Source organism: Macaca nemestrina, chromosome X (genome assembly GCF_043159975.1).
Source record: "Macaca nemestrina isolate mMacNem1 chromosome X, mMacNem.hap1, whole genome shotgun sequence".
In the NCBI taxonomy this organism is placed as follows: domain Eukaryota; kingdom Metazoa; phylum Chordata; class Mammalia; order Primates; family Cercopithecidae; genus Macaca; species Macaca nemestrina.
This window is the reverse complement of record NC_092145.1, coordinates 110,927,888-110,946,962: the sequence shown is the minus strand read 5'-3', so window position 1 is coordinate 110,946,962 and position 19,075 is coordinate 110,927,888. Positions and strand designations below refer to the sequence as shown.

At 43.9% G+C, this 19,075-nt stretch overlaps 2 protein-coding genes across 4 annotated transcripts; both read left to right on the top strand.

The window, feature by feature from the left end:
* Positions 1 to 1,732: 1,732 nt before the first annotated feature.
* LOC105493933 (G antigen 10-like) lies at positions 1,733 to 17,416 on the top strand. Of its 3 annotated transcripts, none has more exons than XM_071088478.1 (5): positions 1,733 to 1,857; positions 2,891 to 2,979; positions 3,453 to 3,606; positions 6,326 to 6,451; positions 17,321 to 17,416. In XM_071088478.1, exons 2-4 carry the CDS (start codon positions 2,899 to 2,901, stop codon positions 6,448 to 6,450), a joined length of 360 nt encoding a protein of 119 aa, XP_070944579.1. In that variant the 5' UTR covers positions 1,733 to 1,857; positions 2,891 to 2,898; the 3' UTR covers position 6,451; positions 17,321 to 17,416. The 3 variants fall into 3 exon arrangements, with proteins under 3 accessions (XP_070944579.1, XP_070944580.1, XP_070944578.1); XM_071088479.1 differs by lacking the exon at positions 17,321 to 17,416 and adding an exon at positions 8,364 to 8,471 and having other exon boundaries at positions 3,453 to 3,576; XM_071088477.1 differs by lacking the exon at positions 17,321 to 17,416 and adding an exon at positions 8,364 to 8,471.
* Positions 10,714 to 12,980, top strand: LOC105493938 (G antigen 10-like). The gene is made up of 3 exons (XM_071088476.1): positions 10,714 to 10,811; positions 11,848 to 11,936; positions 12,411 to 12,980. The coding sequence occupies exons 2-3, from the start codon at positions 11,856 to 11,858 to the stop codon at positions 12,696 to 12,698; spliced, it is 369 nt and encodes a 122-aa protein (XP_070944577.1). The 5' UTR covers positions 10,714 to 10,811; positions 11,848 to 11,855; the 3' UTR covers positions 12,699 to 12,980.
* Positions 17,417 to 19,075: the final 1,659 nt, after the last annotated feature.

Genomic DNA, 19,075 nt, shown 5'->3' with positions numbered 1-19,075 from the left:
GAACTCTAAAAGTTTATTTCTAGATCATTTTCAGTCTTCAACATACAGAAACATATCATCCTTCAATAAGAGCAATTTTATTTCTGCCATTTATTTTTCTTTGTCCTTTTGTATTGTTTGTAGAGACGGGGTTTTGCCATGTTTCCCGTGCTGTTCTTGGACTCCTGAGTGCAAGTGATGCACCCGCCTTGCCTCCCACAGTGCTGGGATTACAGGCGTGGGCCTCCGCACCAGGACTGTTGCTGCCGTTGTAAAGACTTTTATTTCCTTTTCTGATTTTATGGCATTGCGCAGACCCACCTGTTCCATGGTGATAGTGGACATCCTTGTCTTATCCCTGATGAGAACCGGAAAACTTTCAACATTTCACTGTCATATTTACTGTCCTTTTTTTGTAGACGGACTTCTTCAGAGTAAGTCATTCCATTCTGTTCTAAATATGCTGAGTGTATTCATTTGAATCTATGTTGAGTTTCATCAAACAGTGCATCTATTTCGACCACAGCATTTTTTCCCATTCATCTGTTAATATAGTGAATTCGATTGATAAAATTGGATGTTTTTATGTTCAATTTTTAAAACTTGAGACAGGGTCTCACTCTGTCATCCAGGCTGGGGTGCAGTGGTGTTATCAGAGCTCACTGCAGCCTTGACCTCCTGGGCTGAAGCGATCCTCCCACCTCAGCCTCCTGAGTAGCTGTGAGTCTAAGTACATGCCACCATGCCCAGGTAATTTTTTGATGGCTTTTTCTTTGTTTTTTGTAGTTTTGAGATTTTCTGATGTTGCTCAGGCTGCTCTCCATGGAAGTCCTCAGCTCAGGTGTTCTGGCCAGCACAGCCTCCTAAAATACTAGGATTACAGGCGTGAAACTTGGCCTGATCACGTTTTTCTTATATAGGGGTCTTATCTATATAAAGACTAAACTTACCTGTACCTTTGTGCAGGTGGGCAAAGACTTGCATGATGAAATTTATCATTCTGTTGATTTAAAGACAACTATCCTTGACTTACCAGTGTGTAAGTCCATGAGAGCATAATTATGTTGAAAGCATATATTGTTGGGTGTTGGGAACCCTGCAGTTTCTGCTGCTGTGGGGGCATGTCCGTGGAGGTACCTTTCGTCTGCTTTCTCAACTCCAAACATCTTAGGACCATGGGTTGTGACTGGTAGGACTATGTATCTTGCTAGTTTCAAGATGGAGTTGATTTTCACATGGTGCCACTCTGGCTGTCCCGTTTCCCTCATACTGTCACTTCTCCTTCTGTGATTCTGATTCTAAAAAGGATAGATACCGTTTTAGTATTTCTTTACAGGTCCTAGAGATTGTATTCATTTTTCTTTCAGTCTCTTTCTGTGACTTGTTCACATTGAACAATTTCCTTGTGGGGTAGGTTGCTATTGCTGTTTTTGCAGGTGGTCTACCTGTCTTTCCAGGCAGTCACCGTGGTTCTTGTCCCCATGGTGGGGCCAGGGCAAGAGAGGACCCTGGGTTTGTGTGTGTGTGTGTGTGTGTGTGTGTGTGTCGGGGTCGGTTCAGTTGAAAATCGAGTGAGTTTTGAGGGGAGCACTACTTGAGGTATTTGAGTCCCAGAAGCATAGGAAACAGCAAAGGGAGGTTGGATTCCATTATCCTCAGTGTGGATGGGAATCGGGGGTTTGGGGCATGGGGTTGGGAACGGCAGCCCGCCCAGGCCCACAGCCGCGCATGCTCTCTGGGCTCCCTTCTCAGTGCGCATGTTCACTGGGCGTCTTCCGCCCAGCCCGTTAGCCCACGTGAAGAACGCCAGGGAGCTGTGAGGCTGTGCGGTCTCGTTCTTGCCGTCCGGACTCTTTTTCCCCTACTGAGATTCGTCTGGTAGGTCTGCAGGCCAGTCATAACGGGGGCTGAAGTGTGAGTGAGGGTGAAGAGGGCCTCGGGTGGGTCCGGTGGATCCCGCTTCCTGGTCTGTGGCCTCTGAGGGAGAAGGACCTCGAGGTCGTCCTCCTTCTCTTCTCAGGCTACCAGGCCACCATCGACTTTGTGATCGTGAGGGGGCCTGGACAGGGAGGAAGGTGGTCCGCAGAGGGAAGGCGGTCAGGGGCTCAGGTGATGATGGGGTGAGTGCTGTTTGGGGGATGGAAGTCCCGAGGTGCCGAGAACCCCCGACGACACAGGGCAGATCCTGAATGGGGTGCCCGGTGGGGGTGAGGCAGTCGGTAAAGAAGGAACCTGGTACCTGGGAAGGCTACGGCCTGGTGAGCGCCCCCCAGCGGTGTGGAGTGTGGAGCGCCTGAGTGAGAAGCACTGCAAGGTCTCACGTCCGCCATGGAAGGTCCGGGAAAAGTGGGAAGGAGTGGGAGAGGCAGTGCGGTGCAACCAAACTTAATGTGAGAGGGGGTGAATGGCTCTAGGAAGCGGGAGTTGCCCAAGCAGCCATCACGGGAATTGTGATTCACTAGTGTTTTCGTGGGGAGTCCGCTTGTGAAACTAAACCTCATCAGAAATGACCTCTATCTGCGGGGCATAGTGGTGCTCGCCTATAGTCCGAGTTGCTCGGGACACAGAGGCGGGAGGATCCCTTGAGCAGGAGGTCGAGGCTGCAGTGAGCTGTGATCGCGCCCCTGCACTCCAGCCTGAGCAACACGGCGAGACCCCGCGTCCAAAAGAAATTTAGAAAAAAATGTCCTCTGCCTCTTGCCACACGCCTTAAGATGACTGCTCTGCCAGTTTGGCCAGCATAAATGGCTTTGTAGGCACTTAGAAAATGTACACACGTATGCTTAACTCTGGGACTTATTTTGCGAGTGTTTTCAAAATTAAAACGACAAGTTAACATTGATCCATGGAAGAGATCGAATATAGCAGCCCTCTGGAGCGCATGTTCCCAATCACGGTTGTCTGTTTTCAGTGTGAAATATGAGTTGGCGAGGAAGATCGACCTACCGGCGTAGACCAAGACGCTATGTAGAGCCTCCTGAAATGATTGGGCCTATGCTGGTGAGCGCTTAAATATTAATTCGATGTTTTCTATTAGCAGAAATTAATTTTTGTGATAGTGTTGTTGCATTAGTATGGAAATGCTGAGAAACGTCCTTCCTGCTGATAAAACATGATTATGGCGTCTCATGAAGGAAACATTGATTCTGGAGGATTTTTCGTTTTTCCTCTCGTGTTCTTCAGCTCTTGCCTATGACTTCTTTCTCATGCTTTGTTTGTTAATGACAGATCGTACACATGTATTCCAACACAGAGTATAATAGCTTCCAAAGTCCTTGTGCGTCACTTTTCTCACAGTAACCTCCCTGTGGGTAGAGTAACGTTCTTGGCCATAGAGAATAGAGTGGAAAAATGTCTTTAGGCTTAGTTATGATCAGAAATAGCTATGTATTCTGTGTATATATGTAAAATTTTGTATCAATAGCAAAACTTGTTTTTTTTTCTTTATTTGCATACCCACACATATTCCCCAGCCCGAGCAGTTCAGTGATGAAGAAGTGGAACCACCAAAACCTGAAGAAGGGGAACCAGCAACTCAAAGTCAGGATCCTGCACCTGCTCAGGAGGGAGAGGATGAGGGAGCATCTGCAGGTCAAGGTGATGGAAAGGGAAGAAGAATGCCCGCTGGTGTGTGTGTCTGAGTGTGTGCGTGTGCATGTGTGTGTGTGTTATGCATTGTCACATAGCAGGAACAGGAGGAAAGAAATCAATGGAAAGAATGCCTGAAATTGACTGGAAAAGCCAGGAGGCTATGTAGTTTGCAGCTTAGCTTATGCAAATCCGTCACTGTGATAAAATTTCTCGACTTTATGAATGAGAGAATAGAGGTGCCGGGATTGACTGGTGAATACACAATTTGTACTTTGTTCTAAGGTTTGTGTCTTCCTATCATCTATGTTGCTATAAAGAAGGAAAGATTTTGCTGAAAATGCTTAAAACGCAAATGCTTTTCTGTAAGGTAGCTTAGTACTGGCCCAAGAAGAGACCCAGTTCAGAGGAGCAGGAGCAGCTCCAAAAACCAAGTCACTGAATGTTGGCCACCGTTTCCTTAGATTGATATTTTTATGGTACGTTTGATAAAAGCCGGATATACGAGGATACTGCCATACAGGTAGCTGGTTTAGTGATTTTGTAAGTGGCTTTTAGGAGGTGATTAAATCCTTTTATGGTTGGAAAAACAGAAAAGGAGTTATCCTGGGATTAACATGAGATGGAAATCATTTCTCCGAGATAAAATGTTTTGAAAGGAAACATTTATGTAACTGAGGTCATGGATTATTCCAGGGATTCATTGTTAAAAGTTTCTAGAATATGACTGATAACAATGCCCATTACCTGCTGTCCACCCACTCCCTTATTCTCAGTGCAGGACAGTATATTTTGTGTGATTCACAAACAATGTTATATTTGGTGCTTTGTTCTTCACGGGGTTCATTTATGGAATATTACATTTGGGACCTTCGGACTAAATATAACTTTGTTTGAAGAAAGTTAAGTTTCTGTTTATCCCAGTAGGTAATGGGTGTCATGACTGTAAGATTTTCCATAGTCCTCAAATCCGTTTAGCTAATCAGTCCTTCAGAAATTGACATTGTAATTGTAACTGAAATCCTATCCATGTTGTAGACTTCAGATTTCTTAGGTGATGCACACTGCTCTTGGTACTCTATGGCTGAATATAAGCATTATGCATGTCCTGTGGTTTATCCTCAGATTGTCATTTAGGAGAAAGGTCTCAAGCTGGGCTGAACGCCATGCACTCATAGTCCCAGCTACTTGGGAGGCTGAGGTGAGAGGATCGCTTGAGCCCTGGCGTTCAAGCCCAGCCTGGGAAACATAGCGAGATCTCATCAGTAATAAACAAACAAACAAGTAAATAAATAAAGGTTTCATGGTATAGGAAAACACAGATTCAAAGTTTGTGCCTAGTGGCTGGTAATGTTGCAGACATAACTCCTTAGTGAACTGTACCACTTAAAAAAAGACGGTAAGTTTGAGGATATGTGTATTTTTTTACCACAATTGAAAGAAAACCTCCTCTCTTCCTAAACTTCAGTGTAGTTGTCATATATTCTTTAAAATTTTTACTGTGTCTATATTCAAGACATAACATTTATAGAAAATTTGCAAGAATAGTACAACGAACTCATATACTTTTCACCTAGATTCACCAATTTTTAATAGCTTTCTCTCCGTAGGTTTTATATCTCTTCCCTCCCTCTCTAACCCGGCTGCTAACACACTCACACACACCCACATGCGGATATATGTTTACTGTTATTAATGCTGACTTGTTTAGATAAAGTTTCAGGTATCATGGTCCTTTCCCCTATGTACTCGAGGGTGTGTATATCGTCAGCACAAAGAGAAAGTCATTTCTTGGATCATCACTGCAGAAAGATCGAAATCAGGAAATTTAACAATGAGAAAATGCAGTCATTTAATACGCAGTGCATACTCAAATTTTGCCAGCTCCCCAGACAACTTCTTTCTTCCTTTCGTTATTCTTTGTTGAGACGGAGTCTCCCTCTGTTGCCCAGGTTGGAGTGCAGTAGTGCGATCTTGGCTCACTGCAACCTACACCTCCCAGGTTCTAGGGATTCTCACGCCTCAGCCTGCCGTGTAGCTGGGCCTACAGGCGCCGGCCACTGCGGTCTTGAACTTCTGACCTCACCTGATCTGCCCACCTTGGCATCCCAAAGTGTTTGGATTGCAGGCGTGAGACCCCACGCCCGGCCCAGATAATGTTATTGATAGGATTTCTTTTTCTGATCCAGAGTCCGGTTCAGGATCACGTCTTACGTGTGCTTTTCAGGTGTTTTTAGTTTCCTTTAATCTAGAATGTTTCCTTAATTTTTCTTTGTCATTCATGATACAGACATTTTTGAAGAGGATAGACCAGTTGGTTTGCAGAATGTTCTGCAGTTTGGGCTTTTTCGTGTATTTTTTAAAGACCTTTTTTCGACTCAGCGTTGATTGGTGGCTACTCAGGCCATAGGAGAGTCTGAGTGCTAGGAGTGTAAGTGCTGTGAGAGACAGGATTTCAGCCTTGAGTCATTTGATGAGGTAAGGACAATCAGAAGTAGAATAACAGAGAAGAGCAAAGGAGGCCACAACGTTGTCTGAGGGCAGTCTTCGGAAAGGAAGAGGGTAATATTTGGAACACCTTGTTTTCCTGTTTTCTGCTAACAGACTCCTGAAATAATGTTCCTGGGATTCTTGTCAACACATCTATTATTACAGTAGCTAAAGCTTTGATAAAATAACACCGAGAGAATGAGTATTATTTTCTCATTGATATTTTATGTTTTACTGCTTAAATTGATATGTATTTTTTATTTTTAAGGGCCAGAGCCTGAAGCTGAGAGCCAGGAAGAGGTTCGCCCGACGCCCGATTATGAGCGTGAAGATGGTCCTGATGTCCAGGAGATGAGCCTGCCAAATCCAGAGGAGGTGAAAAGGCCTGAATAAGGTAGGCAATCCATTAGACATGCAAATCGTAGGGTGTCTGTTTCCACAGTATCGTATTATAATAATAATAGTTATTTTTTGAGACAGAGTCTCGCTCTGTCGACCAAGCTGGAGTGCAGTGGTCCCACCTCGGTCACTGGAACTTCGGCCTCCCGGGTTCAAGTCATTCTCCTGCGTGTGCCTCCTGAGTAGCCAGGCTTACAGACGTGCTCCACCGTTCCCAGCTTATTTTTGCATGTTTAGTAGAGATCGGTTTCGTTCCATTGCACAGGTTGGTCCCAAACTCCTGGCCTCAGGTTATCCACGTGCCTCGCCCTTTGAAATTTCCGGGATTACAGGCGAGAGCCACAGAGCCCGACCCAGCATTATATTTTTAATAGCAGAGAGGTAACAGTACTGCCTCTGTAATACTAGAGTTCTTATATAGAAAGGTTATTTGAAACGTAGTTCAGGCCCCAGCACCCGACTGATAGGCTGTCAGATATAGAAACAAACTGAGTCAAAGCCATGTTGAATGAAGATTTGAGTCTAAATCCTTGAACCAATAGCTCATAATTTTCAGATGCTTTTGTAAAGATCTGCTTTTAACAAATACATAACACATTTGTAACACCCATCACTTGGTGTGAAAAATGCCGAAGCACTGATGTGGGTTCTAATACCAGTTCTTACAGCCTTGGCGAGATGCTGAGTGAGTCCTTTCACTTCTAAACCTGTCTTTGGTTCTTATGAAAATAGTGAGTTGAAGTCAGAGATTTTAAAACCATTTTCCCTTCTGGTTCTTTCATACTCTGATCCTGTTGCATCGAATGCATGGGATATAGAGATCATCTGCTTCACATGATGTGTTGATCCCAAATTATGAAACCCTGGCCTGAGTCATCTGAAAATCTCTAAATTGAGATTTCATTGCTACTAAGAAAGTGAGCGGTCACTCTGCTTCATCCTAGTTTTTCCGTGTGGAGAGCTGAATACCTATCGTAGTATCTTGTCAAATTGTGAATCCTCCCTCCTCTTTGTTTGTTTGTTTGTTTGTCTGAGACAGAGTCTCAGTCTGTCACCCAGGCTGGAGTACAGTGGTATGATTTCAGCTCACTGCAACCTCTGGTTCCCTGGCTAAAGCAGTCCTCCCACCTCAGCCTCCTGAGTGGCTGAAAGTACATGCACAAGCCACCGTGCCTAAGTTGTTTTTAGTTTTGTTTTGTTTTGTTTTTTTAAATTTTTTTTTTAACTTTTTTTTTTGTTGAGATGAGGTCTCACTATGTTGTCCAAGCTGAGATTCTCTGGCTTTTAATGAACAATTGCTTTTAAAATCTTTCCTCATGGAAACCTTGAGTGACAGAATTATCAACTGGCGAGAGACCGGTTAGTTCTTATCATCTGTGGCATGTAGGTCAGTGATGCTCAGCATGGGTGTGAGTAAGATTCCTGTGCTATGCATGCTCCCTGCCGCAGTGTCAGTCTTCATGCGCCAGCATTTCTAATAAGACTGTCGACACATATATGATATAATCATCTCTCACTATATCAAATGTTACATGTGAGTTTCAGCTTTAGAGACATGGATTGATCAGATTCAAATTTGAAAGACCATGACTTTAGTACTTCCTGACTAATCAACTGAAGTATGTTTTGCACATGTGTTTTCCAAATTGCTGACTGTGAATTGTAAGTGCTTCTGAATTGAAAGGAAGCACTGGATGTTTAGGGAAGACATTACCTTTAAATTCTGCAGGTCTGTCCTCAAAGTGTATAGAGAGGTTTAATCGGATGTAAGACACAAGATCACCCTTAGTGTTCTGTTTCTAGTCCATTTAATAAAACCCAAACTGTAGTGTGTTTTGTATGCCTTTAGAGTCATTTAAATAATCTGTTGCTAAGTCATGTTCCCAATTGTTACGTTTCTGTTACAGGTGAAAAGCAATGACAGTGTTAAAAGAAGACACGCTGAAGTGATGCAGGCTGCTCCTATATTGGAAATTTGTTCATTACAATTCTCCCAATAAAGCTTTACAGCCCTCTGCAAAGAAGTCTTGCGCATCTTTTGTGAACTTTATTTCTAGCTTTTTGATGCTGTGAGACATGTATCATTCTTTGAAATGTTATATTCCAACTGTTTGAGCTGGTATGTAGACACATCATTCTTTTTTCTTTCTTTCATTTTTCTCTTTGGCGACGGAGTCTTGCTGTGTCACCCAGGCTGGAGTGCAGTGGTGCGATCTCTGCTCACTGCTTGAATTGCAGAGATTCAAGCAATTCTCTGCCTCAGCCTCCCAAGTAGCTGGGATTACAGGCGCCCACCAGCACTCCCGGCTAAGTTTTGTATTTTTAGTAGAGATGGGGTTTCACCGTCTTGGCCAGGGTGCTCTTGAATTCCTGACCTCGTGATTCACCCGCCTCGGCCTCCCAAAGTGCTGGGATTAGAGGCGTGAGCCACCGCGCCTGGCGGAGAGATAATTCTTATATATTGGTTTTCTATCCAGCAGCCTTGTGAAATATGCTTATGAATTCTAAAAGTTTATTTCTAGATCATTTTTAGTCTTCAACATACAGAAACATATCATCCTTCAATAAGAGCAATTTTGTTTCTGCCATTTATTTTTCTTTTTCCTTTTGTATTGTTTGTAGAGACGGGGTTTTGCCATGTTTCCCGTGCTGTTCTTGGACTCCTGAGTGCAAGTGATGCACCCGCCTTGCCTCCCACAGTGCTGGGATTACAGGTGTGGGCCTCCGCGCCAGACCTGTTGCTGCCATTGTAAAGAGTTTTATTTCCTTTACTGATTTTATGGCATTGCGCAGACTCACCTGTTACCATGGTGATAGTGGACATCCTTGTCTTATCCCTGATGAGAAACGGAAAACTTTCCACATTTCACCGTCTTATTTACTGTCCTTTTTTGTAGACAGACTTCTTCAGAGTAAGTCATTCCATTCTGTTCTAAATATGCTGAGCGTATTCATTTGAATCTATGTTGAGTTTCATCAAACAGTGCATCTATTTCGATGACCACAGCATTTTTTCCCATTCATCTGTTAATATAGTGAATTCGATTGATAAAATTGGATGTTTTTATGTTCAATTTTTAAAACTTGAGAGAGGGTCTCACTCTGTCATCCAGGCTGGGGTGCAGTGGTGTTATCAAAGCTCACTGCAGCCTTGACCTCCTGGGCTCAAGCGATCCTCCCACCTCAGCCTCCTGAGTAGCTGTGAGTCTAGGTACATGCCACCACGCCCAGGTAATTTTTTAACGGCTTATTCTTTGTTTTTTGTAGTGATGAGATTTTCTGATGTTGCTCAGGCTGGTCTCGATGGAAGTCCTGAGCCCAGGTGTTCTGGCCAGCACAGCCTCCTAAAATACTAGGATTACAGGCGTGAGACTTGGCCTGATCACGTTTTTCTTATATAGGGGTCTTATCTATATAAATACTAAACTTATCTGTACCTTTGCGCAGGTGGGCAAAGACTTGCATGATGAAATTTACCATTCTGTTGATTTAAAGACAACTATCCTTGACTTACCAGTGTATAAGTCCATGAAAGCATAATTATATTGAAAGCATATGTTGCTTTGGTTGTTGGGAACCCTGCAGTTTCTGCTGCTGTGGGGGCATGTCCGTGGAGGTACCTTTCGTCTGTTTTCTCAGCTCCAAACATCTTAGGACCATGGGTTGCGACTGGTAGGACTATGTATCTTGCTAGTTTCAAGATGGAGCTGATTTTCACATGGTGCCACTCTGGCTGTCCCGTTTCCCTAATACTGTCACTTCTCCTTCTGTGATTCTGATGCTACAAATGATAGATATCGTTTTAGTATTTCTTTACAGGTCCTAGAAATTGAATTCATTTTTCTTTCAGTATGTTTCTGTGACTTGTTCACATTGAACAATTTCCTTGTGGTGTAGGTTGCTATTGCCGTTTTTGCAGGTAGTCTACCTGTCTTCCCAGGCAGTCACCATGGTTCTTGTCCCCATGATGGGGCCAGGGCAAGAGAGGACCCTGGGGTAGGGGGATGGTGTGTATGTGTGTCGGGGTCGGTTCAGTTGAAAATCGAGTGAGTTTTGAGGGGAGCACTACTTGAGGTATTTGAGTCCCAGAAGCATAGAAAACAGCAAAGGGAGGTTGGATTCCATTATCCTCAGTGTGGATGGGAATCGGGGGGATTTGGGGCATTGGGCTGGGAACGGCAGCCCGCCCAGGCCCACAGCCGCGCATGCTCCTTGGGCCCCCGTCTCAGTGCGCATGTTCACTGGGCGTCTTCCGCCCGGCCCGTTAGCCCACGTGAAGAACGCCAGGAAGCTGTGAGGCTGTGCGGTCTCGTTCCTGCCGTCTGGACTCTTTTTCCCCTACTGAGATTCATCTGGTAGGTCTACAGGCCAGTCATCCCTGGGGCTGAAGTGTGAGTGAGGGTGAAGTTGGCCTCAGGTGGGTCCGGTGGATCCCGCTTCCTGGTCTGTGGCCTCTGAGGGAGAAGCGCCTCGAGGTCGTCCTCCTTCTCTTCTCAGGCTGCTAGGCCACCATCGACTTTGTGGTCGTGAGGGGGCCTGGACAGGGAGGAAGGTGGGCCACGGAGGGAAGGCAGTCAGGGACTCAGGTGAAGATGGGGTGAGTGCTGTTTGGGGGATGGAAGTCCCGAGGTGCCCAGAACCCCTGACGACAGAGGGCAGATCCCTGAACGGGGTGCCCGGTGGGGGTGAGGCGGTCGGTAAAGAAGGAACCTGGCACCTGGGAAGGCTACGGCCTGGTGAGCGCCCCCCAGCGGTGTGGAGTGTGGAGCACCCGAGTGAGAAGCACTGCAAGGTCTCACGTCCGCCATGGAAGGTCTGGGAAAAGTGGGAAGGAGTGGGCGAGGCAGTGCGGTGCAACCAAACTTGATGTGAGAGGGGGTGAATGGCTCTAGGAAGCGGGAGTGTGCCCAAAGCAGCCATCAAGGGAATTGTGATTCACTAGTGTTTTCGTGGGGAGTCCGCTTGTGAAACTAAACCTCATCAGAAATGACCTGTATCTGCGGGGCACAGTGGCGCTCGCCTATAGTCCGAATTACTCGGGACACAGAGGCGGGAGGATCCCTTGAGCAGGAGGTCGAGGCTGCAGTGAGCTGTGATCGCGCCGCTGCACTCCTACCTGAGCACCACAGCGAGATCCCGCGTCCGAAAGAAATTTAGAAAAAAAAGTCCTTTGCCTCTTGCCACATGCCTTAAGATGCCTGCTCTGCCAGCTTGGCCAGCATAAATGGCTTTGTAGGCACTTAGAAAACATACACACGTGTGCTTAACTCTGGGACTTATTTTGAGAGTATTTTCAAAATTAAAACGACAAGTCAACATTGATCCATGGAAGTGATGGAATATAGCAGCCCTCTGGAGCGCATGTTCCCAATCACGGTTGTCTGTTTTCAGTGTGAAATATGAGTTGGCGAGGAAGATCAACCTATCGGCGTAGACCAAGACGCTATGTAGAGCCTCCTGAAATGATTGGGCCTATGCTGGTGAGCGCTTAAACATTAATTCGATGTTTTTCTATTAGCAGAAATGAATTTTTGCGATAGTGTTGTTGCATTAGTATGGAAATGCTGAGAAACGTCTTTCCTGCTGATAAAACATGATTATGGCGTCTCATGAAGGAAACATTGATTCTGGAGGATTTTTTTGTTTTTCCTCTCGTGTTCTTCAGCTTTTGCCCATGACTTCTTTCTCATGCTTTGTTTGTTAATGACAGATCGTACACATGTATTCCAACACAGAGTATAATAGCTTCCAAAGTCCTTGTGCGTCACTTTTCTCACAGTAACCTCCCTGTGGGTAGAGTAACGTTCTTGGCCATAGAGAATAGAGTTGGAGAAATGTCTTTAGGCTTAGTTATGATCAGAAATAGCTATGTATTCTGTGTATATATGTAAAATTTTGTATGAATAGCAAAACTTTTTTTTTTCTTTATTTGCACACCCACACATATTCCCCAGCCCGAGCAGTTCAGTGATGAAGAAGTGGAACCACCAAAACCTGAAGAAGGGGAACCAGCAACTCAAAGTCAGGATCCTGCACCTGCTCAGGAGGGAGAGGATGAGGGAGCATCTGCTGGTCAAGGTGATGGAAAGGGAAGAAGAATGCCCACTTGTGTGCTCATGTGTGTGCGTGTGCGTGTGTGCATGTGTGTGTGTGTTATGCATTGTCACAGAGCAGGAACAGGAGGAAAGAAATCAATGGAAAGAATGCCTGAAATTGACTGGAAAAGCCAGGAGGCTATGTAGTTTGCAGCTTAGTTTAGGCAAATCCCTCACTATGATAAAATTTCTCAACTTTATGAATGAGAGAATAGAGGTGCCAGGATTGTGTTTTATCCGAGAACCCTTGACTGGTGAATACACAATTTGTACTTTTTTCCAAGGTTTGTGTCTTCCTATCATCTATGTTGCTATACAGAAGGAAATGATTTTGCTGAAAATGCTTAAAACTCAAATGCTTTTCTGTAAGGTAGCTTAGTACTGGCCCAAGAAGAGACCCAGCTCAGAGGAGCAGGAGCAGCTCCAAAAACCGAGTCACTGAATGTTGGCCACCGTTTCCTTTGATATTTTTATATGGTATGTTCGATAAAAGCTGGGTACACAAGGGTACTGCCATACAGGTAGCTGGTTTAATGATTTTCTAAGTGGCTTGTAGGAGGTGATTAAATACTTTTATGGTTAGAAAAGCAAAAAAGGAATTATCCTGAGATTAACATGAGATGGAAATAATTTCTCCGAGATAAAATGTTTTGAAAGGAAACATTTATGTAACTGAGGTCATGGATTATTCCAGGGATTCACTGTTAAAAGTTTCTACAATATGACTGACAACAATGCCCATTAATTGCTGTCCACCCACTCCCTTATTCTCAGTGCGGGACAGTATATTTTGTGTGATTCACAAACAGTGTTATATGTGGTGCTTTGTTCTTCATGGGGTTCATGTATGGATTATAACATTTAAGACCTTCGGACCTAAATATAACTTTGTTTGAACAAAGTTAAGTTTCTCTGTACCCCAGTAGGTAATGGGTGTCATGACTGTAATTTTCCATAGTCCTCAAATCCATTCAGCTAATCAATCCTTCAGAAATTGACATTGTAATTGTAACTGAAATCCTGTCCATGTTGTAGACTTCAGATTTCTTAGGTGATGCACACTGCTCTTGGTACTCTACGGCTGAATATAAGCATTATGCATGTCCTGTGGTTTATCCTCAGATTGTCATTTAGGAGAAAGGTCTCAAGCTGGGCTGAATGCCGTGCACTCATAGTCCCAGCTACTTGGGAGGTTGAGGTGAGAGGATCGCTTGAGCCCTGGCGTTCAAGCCCAGCCTGGGAACACGGGAAGACTTCATTCCTAATAAACAAACAAACAAGTAAATAAAGATTTCATGGTATAGGAAAACACAGATTCAAAGTTTGTGCCTAGTGGCTGGTAATGTTGCAGACATAACTCCTTAGTGAACCGTACCACTTAAAAATAGTTAAGACGGCAAATTTGATGATATGTGTGTTTTTTACCACAATTTAAAGAAAACCTCCTGTCTTTCTAAAGTTCAGTGTAGTTGTCATGTATTCTTTAAAATTTTTACTGTGTCTATATTCAAGACATAACATTTATAGAAAATTTGCAAGAATAGTACAACAAATTCATAACTTTTCACCTTGATTCACCAATTGTTAATAGCTTTCGCTCCGTAGGTTTCATATCTCTTCCCTCCCTCTCTTACCCGGCTGCCCCCACACTCACACACACCCACACGTGGATATATGTTTACTGTTATTAATGCTGACTTGTTTAGATAAAGTTTCAGGTATCATGGTCCTTTCCCCTATGTACTCGAGGGTGTGTATATCGTCAGCACAAAGAGAAAGTCATTTCTTGGATCATCACTGCAGAAAGATCAAAATCAGGAAATTTAGCAATGAGAAAATGCAGTCATTTAATACACAGTGGATACTCAAATTTTGCCAGCTCCCCAGACAACTTCTTTCTTCCTTTCGTTATTCTTTGTTGAGACGGAGTCTCCCTCTGTTGCCCAGGTTGGAGTGCAGTAGTGCGATCTTGGCTCACTGCAACCTACACCTCCCAGGTTCTAGGGATTCTCACGCCTCAGCCTGCCGTGTAGCTGGGCCTACGGGCGCCTGCCACTGCGGTCTTGAACTTCTGACCTCACCTGATCTGCCCACCTTGGCATCCCAAAGTGTTTGGATTGCAGGCGTGAGACCCCACGCCCGGCCCAGATAATGTTATTGATAGGATTTCTTTTTCTGATCCAGAGTCCGGTTCAGGATCACGTCTTGCATGTGCTTTTCAGGTGTTTTTAGTTTCCTTTAATCTGGAATGTTTCCTTAATTTTTCTTTGTCATTCATGATACAGACATTTTTGAAGAGGATAGACCAGTTGGTTTGCAGAATGTTCTGCAGTTTGGGCTTTTTCGTGTATTTTTTAAAGATCTTTTTTCAACTCAGCGTTGATTGGTGGCTACTCCCGCCATAGGAGAGTCTAAGTGCTAGGAGTGTAAGTGCTGTGAGAGACAGGATTTCAGCCTTGAGTCATTTGATGAGGTAAGGACAATCAGAAGAAGAATAACAGAGAAGAGCAAAGGAGGCCACAACGTTGTCTGAGGGCAGTCTTCGGAAAGGAAGAGGGTAATATTTGGAACACCTTGTTTTCCTGTTTTCTGCTAACAGACTCCTGAAATAATGTTCCTGGGATTCTTATCAACACATCTATTATTACAGTAGCTAAAGCTTTGATATAATAACTCAGCATGAGTATTATTTTCTTATTGATATTTTATGTTTTACTGCTTAAATTGATATGTATTTTTTTTTTTCAAGGGCCAGAACCTGAAGCTGAGAGCCAGAAAGAGGTTCGCCCGAAGACTGATTGTGAGCCTGAAGATGGTCCTGATGTCCAGGAGATGAGCTTGCCAAATCCAGAGGAGGTGAAAAGGCCTGAATAAAGTAGGCAATCCATTAGACATGCAAATCGTAGGGTGTCTGTTTCCACAGTATTGTATAATAATAATAATAGTTATTTTTTGAGTCAGAGTCTCGCTCTGTCGCCCTGGCTGGAGTACAGTGGTCCCACCTCGGTCACTGGAACTTCAGCCTCCCGGGTTCAAGTCATTCTCCTGCGTGTGCCTCCCGAGTAGCCCGGCTTACAGATGTGCTTCACCGTTCCCAGCTAATTTTTACATTTTTAGTAGAGATGGGGTTTCGTTACATTGCACAGGTTGGTCCCGAACTCCTGGCCTCGGGTTATCCACGTGCCTCGCCCTTTGAAATTTCGAGGATCACAGACGAGAGCCACGTAGCCCGAACCCAGCATTATATTTTTAATAGCAGAGAGGTAACAGTACTGCCTTTTTAATACTCGAGTTCTTATATAGAAAGGTTATTTGAAACGTTGTTCAGGCCCCAGCACCCGACTGTTAGGCTGTCAAATATGGAAACAAACTGAGTCAAAGCCATGTTCAATTAAAAGTTTTCAGTATAAATCCTTGAACCAATAGCTCATAATTTTCAGATGCTTTTGTAAAGGTCTACTTTTAACAAATATATAACACATTTGTAACACCCATCACTTGGTGTGAAAAATGCCGAAGCACTGATGCGGGTTCTAATACCAGCTCTTACAGCCTTGGCGAGATGCTGAGTGAGTCCTTTCACTTCTAAACCTGTCTTTGGTTCTTAAGAAAATAGTGAGTTGAAGTCAGAGATTTTAAAACCATTTTCCCTTCTGGTTCTTTCATACTCTGATCCTGTTGCATAGAATGCATGGGATATAGAGATCATCTGCTTCGCATGATGTGTTGATCCCAAATCATGAAACCCTGGCCTGAGTCATCTGAAAATCTCTAAATTGAGATTTCATTGCTACTAAGAAAGTGAGCCTGCACTCTGCTTCATCTTAGTTTTTCCGTGTGGAGAGCTGAATACCTATCGTAGCATCCTGTCAAATAGTGAATTCTCCCGCTTCTTTGTTTGAGACAGAGTCTCAGTCTGTCACCCAGGCTGGAGTACGGTGGTGTGGTTTCAGCTCACTGCCACCTCCGGCTCCCTGGCTAAAGCCATCCTCCCACCTCAGCCTCCTGAGTGGCTAAAAGTACATGCACAAGCCACCGTGCCTAAGTTTTTTTTGTTTCTTTTTTTTTTTTTTTACTTTTTCTTAAACTTTTTGTTTTGTCGAGATGAGGTCTCACTGTGTTGCCCAGGCTGGGATTCTCTGGCTTTTAATGGACAATTGCTTTTTAAATCTTTCCTCACGGAAACCTTGAGTGACAGAATTATCAACTGGCGAGAGACTGGTTAGTTCCTATCATCTGTGGCATGTAGGTCAGTGATGCTCAGCATGGGTGTGAGTCAGATGTCTGTGCTATGCACGCTGCCTGCCGCACTGTCAGTCTTCATGAGCCAGTATTTCTAATAAGACTGTCGACACATACATGATATAATCATCTCTCACCATATCAAATGTAACATGTAAGTTTCAGCTTTAGAGACATGGATTGATCAGATTTAAAGTTGAAAGACCATGACTTTAGTACTTCCTGACTAATCAACTGAAGTATGTTTTACACATGTGTTTTCCAAATTGCTGACCGTGAATTGTAAGTGCTTCTGAATTGAAAGGAAGCACTGGATGTTTAGAGAAGAAATTACCTTTAAATTCTGCAGGTCTGTCCTTTAAGTACATAGAGAGGTTTAATTGGATGTAAGACACAGGATCACCCTTAGGGTTCTGTTTCTAGTCCATTTAATAAAACCCAAACTGTAGTGTGCTTTGTATGCCTTTAGGGTCATTTAAATAATCTGTTGCTAAGTCATGTTCCCAATTGTTACGTTTCTGTTACAGGTGAAAAGAAGACACGCTGAAATGATGCAGGCTGCTCCTATGTTGGCAATTTGTTCATTAAAATTCTCCCAATAAAGCTTTACAGCCTTCTGCAAAAATGTCTTATGCATCTTTTGTGAACTTTATTTCTAGCTTTTTGATGCTGTGAGACATGTATCATTCTTTGAAATGTTATATTCCAACTGTTTGAGCTGGTATGTAGACACATCATTCTTTTTTCTTTCTTTCATTTTTCTCTTTGGCGACGGAGTCTCGCTGTGTCACCCAGGCTGGAGTGCAGTGGCGCGATCTCTGCTCACTGCCACCCCGGCCTCCCGGATTCAAGCAATTCTCTGCCTCAGCCTCCCGAGTAGCTGGGATTACAGGCGCCCACCAGCACTCCTGGCTAAGTTTTGTATTTTTAGTAGAGATGGGGTTTCACCATCTTGGCCAGGGTGCTCTTGAACTCCTGACCTCGTGATTCACCTGCCTCGGCCTCCCGAAGTGTTGAGATTACAGGCGTGAGCCACCGCGCCCGGCGGAGACATAATTCTTATATATTGGTTTTCTATCCAGCAGCCTTGTGAAATATGCTTATGAATTCTAACAGTTTACTTCTGGATCGTTTTCAGTCTTCAACATACAGAAACATATCATCCTTCAATAAGAGCAATTTTGTTTCTGCCATTTTTTTTTCTTTCTTTTTCCTTTTGTATTGTTTGTAGAGACGGGGTTTTGCCATGTTTCCCAGGCTGTTCTTGAACTCCTGAGTGCAAGTGTTGCACCCGCCTTGCCTCTCACAGTGCTGGGATTACAGATGTGGGCCTCCGCGCCGGGCCTGTTGCTGCCATTGTAAAGAGTTTTATTTCCTTTTCTGATTTTATGGCATTGCGCAGACCCACCTGTTACCATGGTGATAGTGGACATCCTTGTCTTATCCCTGATGAGAAACGGAAAACTTTCAACCTTTCACCGTCTTATTTACTGTCCTTTTTTTGTAGACGGACTTCTTCAGAGTAAGTCATTCCATTCTGTTCTAAATAGGCTGAGCGTATTCATTTGAATCTATGTTGAGTTTCATCAAACAGTGCATCTATTTCGATGACCACAGCATTTTTTCCCATTCGTCTGTTAATATAGTGAATTCGATTGATAAAATTGGACGTTTTTAAGTTCAATTTTTAAAACTTGAGACAGAGTCTCGCTGTGGCATCCAGGCTGGGGTGCAGTGGTGTTATCAGAGCTAACTGCAGCCTTGACTTCCTGGGCTCAAGCGATCCTCCCACCTCAGCCTCCCGAGTAGCTGTGAGTCTAGGTACATGCCACCATGCTTAGGTAATTTTTTGATGGTTTTTTCTTTGTTTTTTGTAGTGATGAGATTTTCTGATGTTGCTTAGCCTGGTCTTAGTCGAAGTCCGGAGCTCAGGATCTGGGCAGCGCAGCCTCCCAGAATACTAGGATTGCAGGCGTGAGACTTGGCCTGATCAGGTGACAGAGTGAGACTCCGTCCGTCTAATTAAAAAAAGTGTTTGGAGAATCAGACATACCATTAGTAAGGATTCACAAAGGGCTGTTCTATGGGCAACACTACAGATATGACTTCTGAGAGGATAAAGGACGATAAAGGAGCTATACAAGAAATTTCTTCAGATTTCCAAAAAGATTACTTTCTGACTAAGGAGAAGTAGGGGTCCATCTGAGGGTCTACCTTAGCCACCATTTTTGCCTTGGAAAATAGAAGTTTTCTGATAAAATTAGTAAGTTGCAATCACTAGA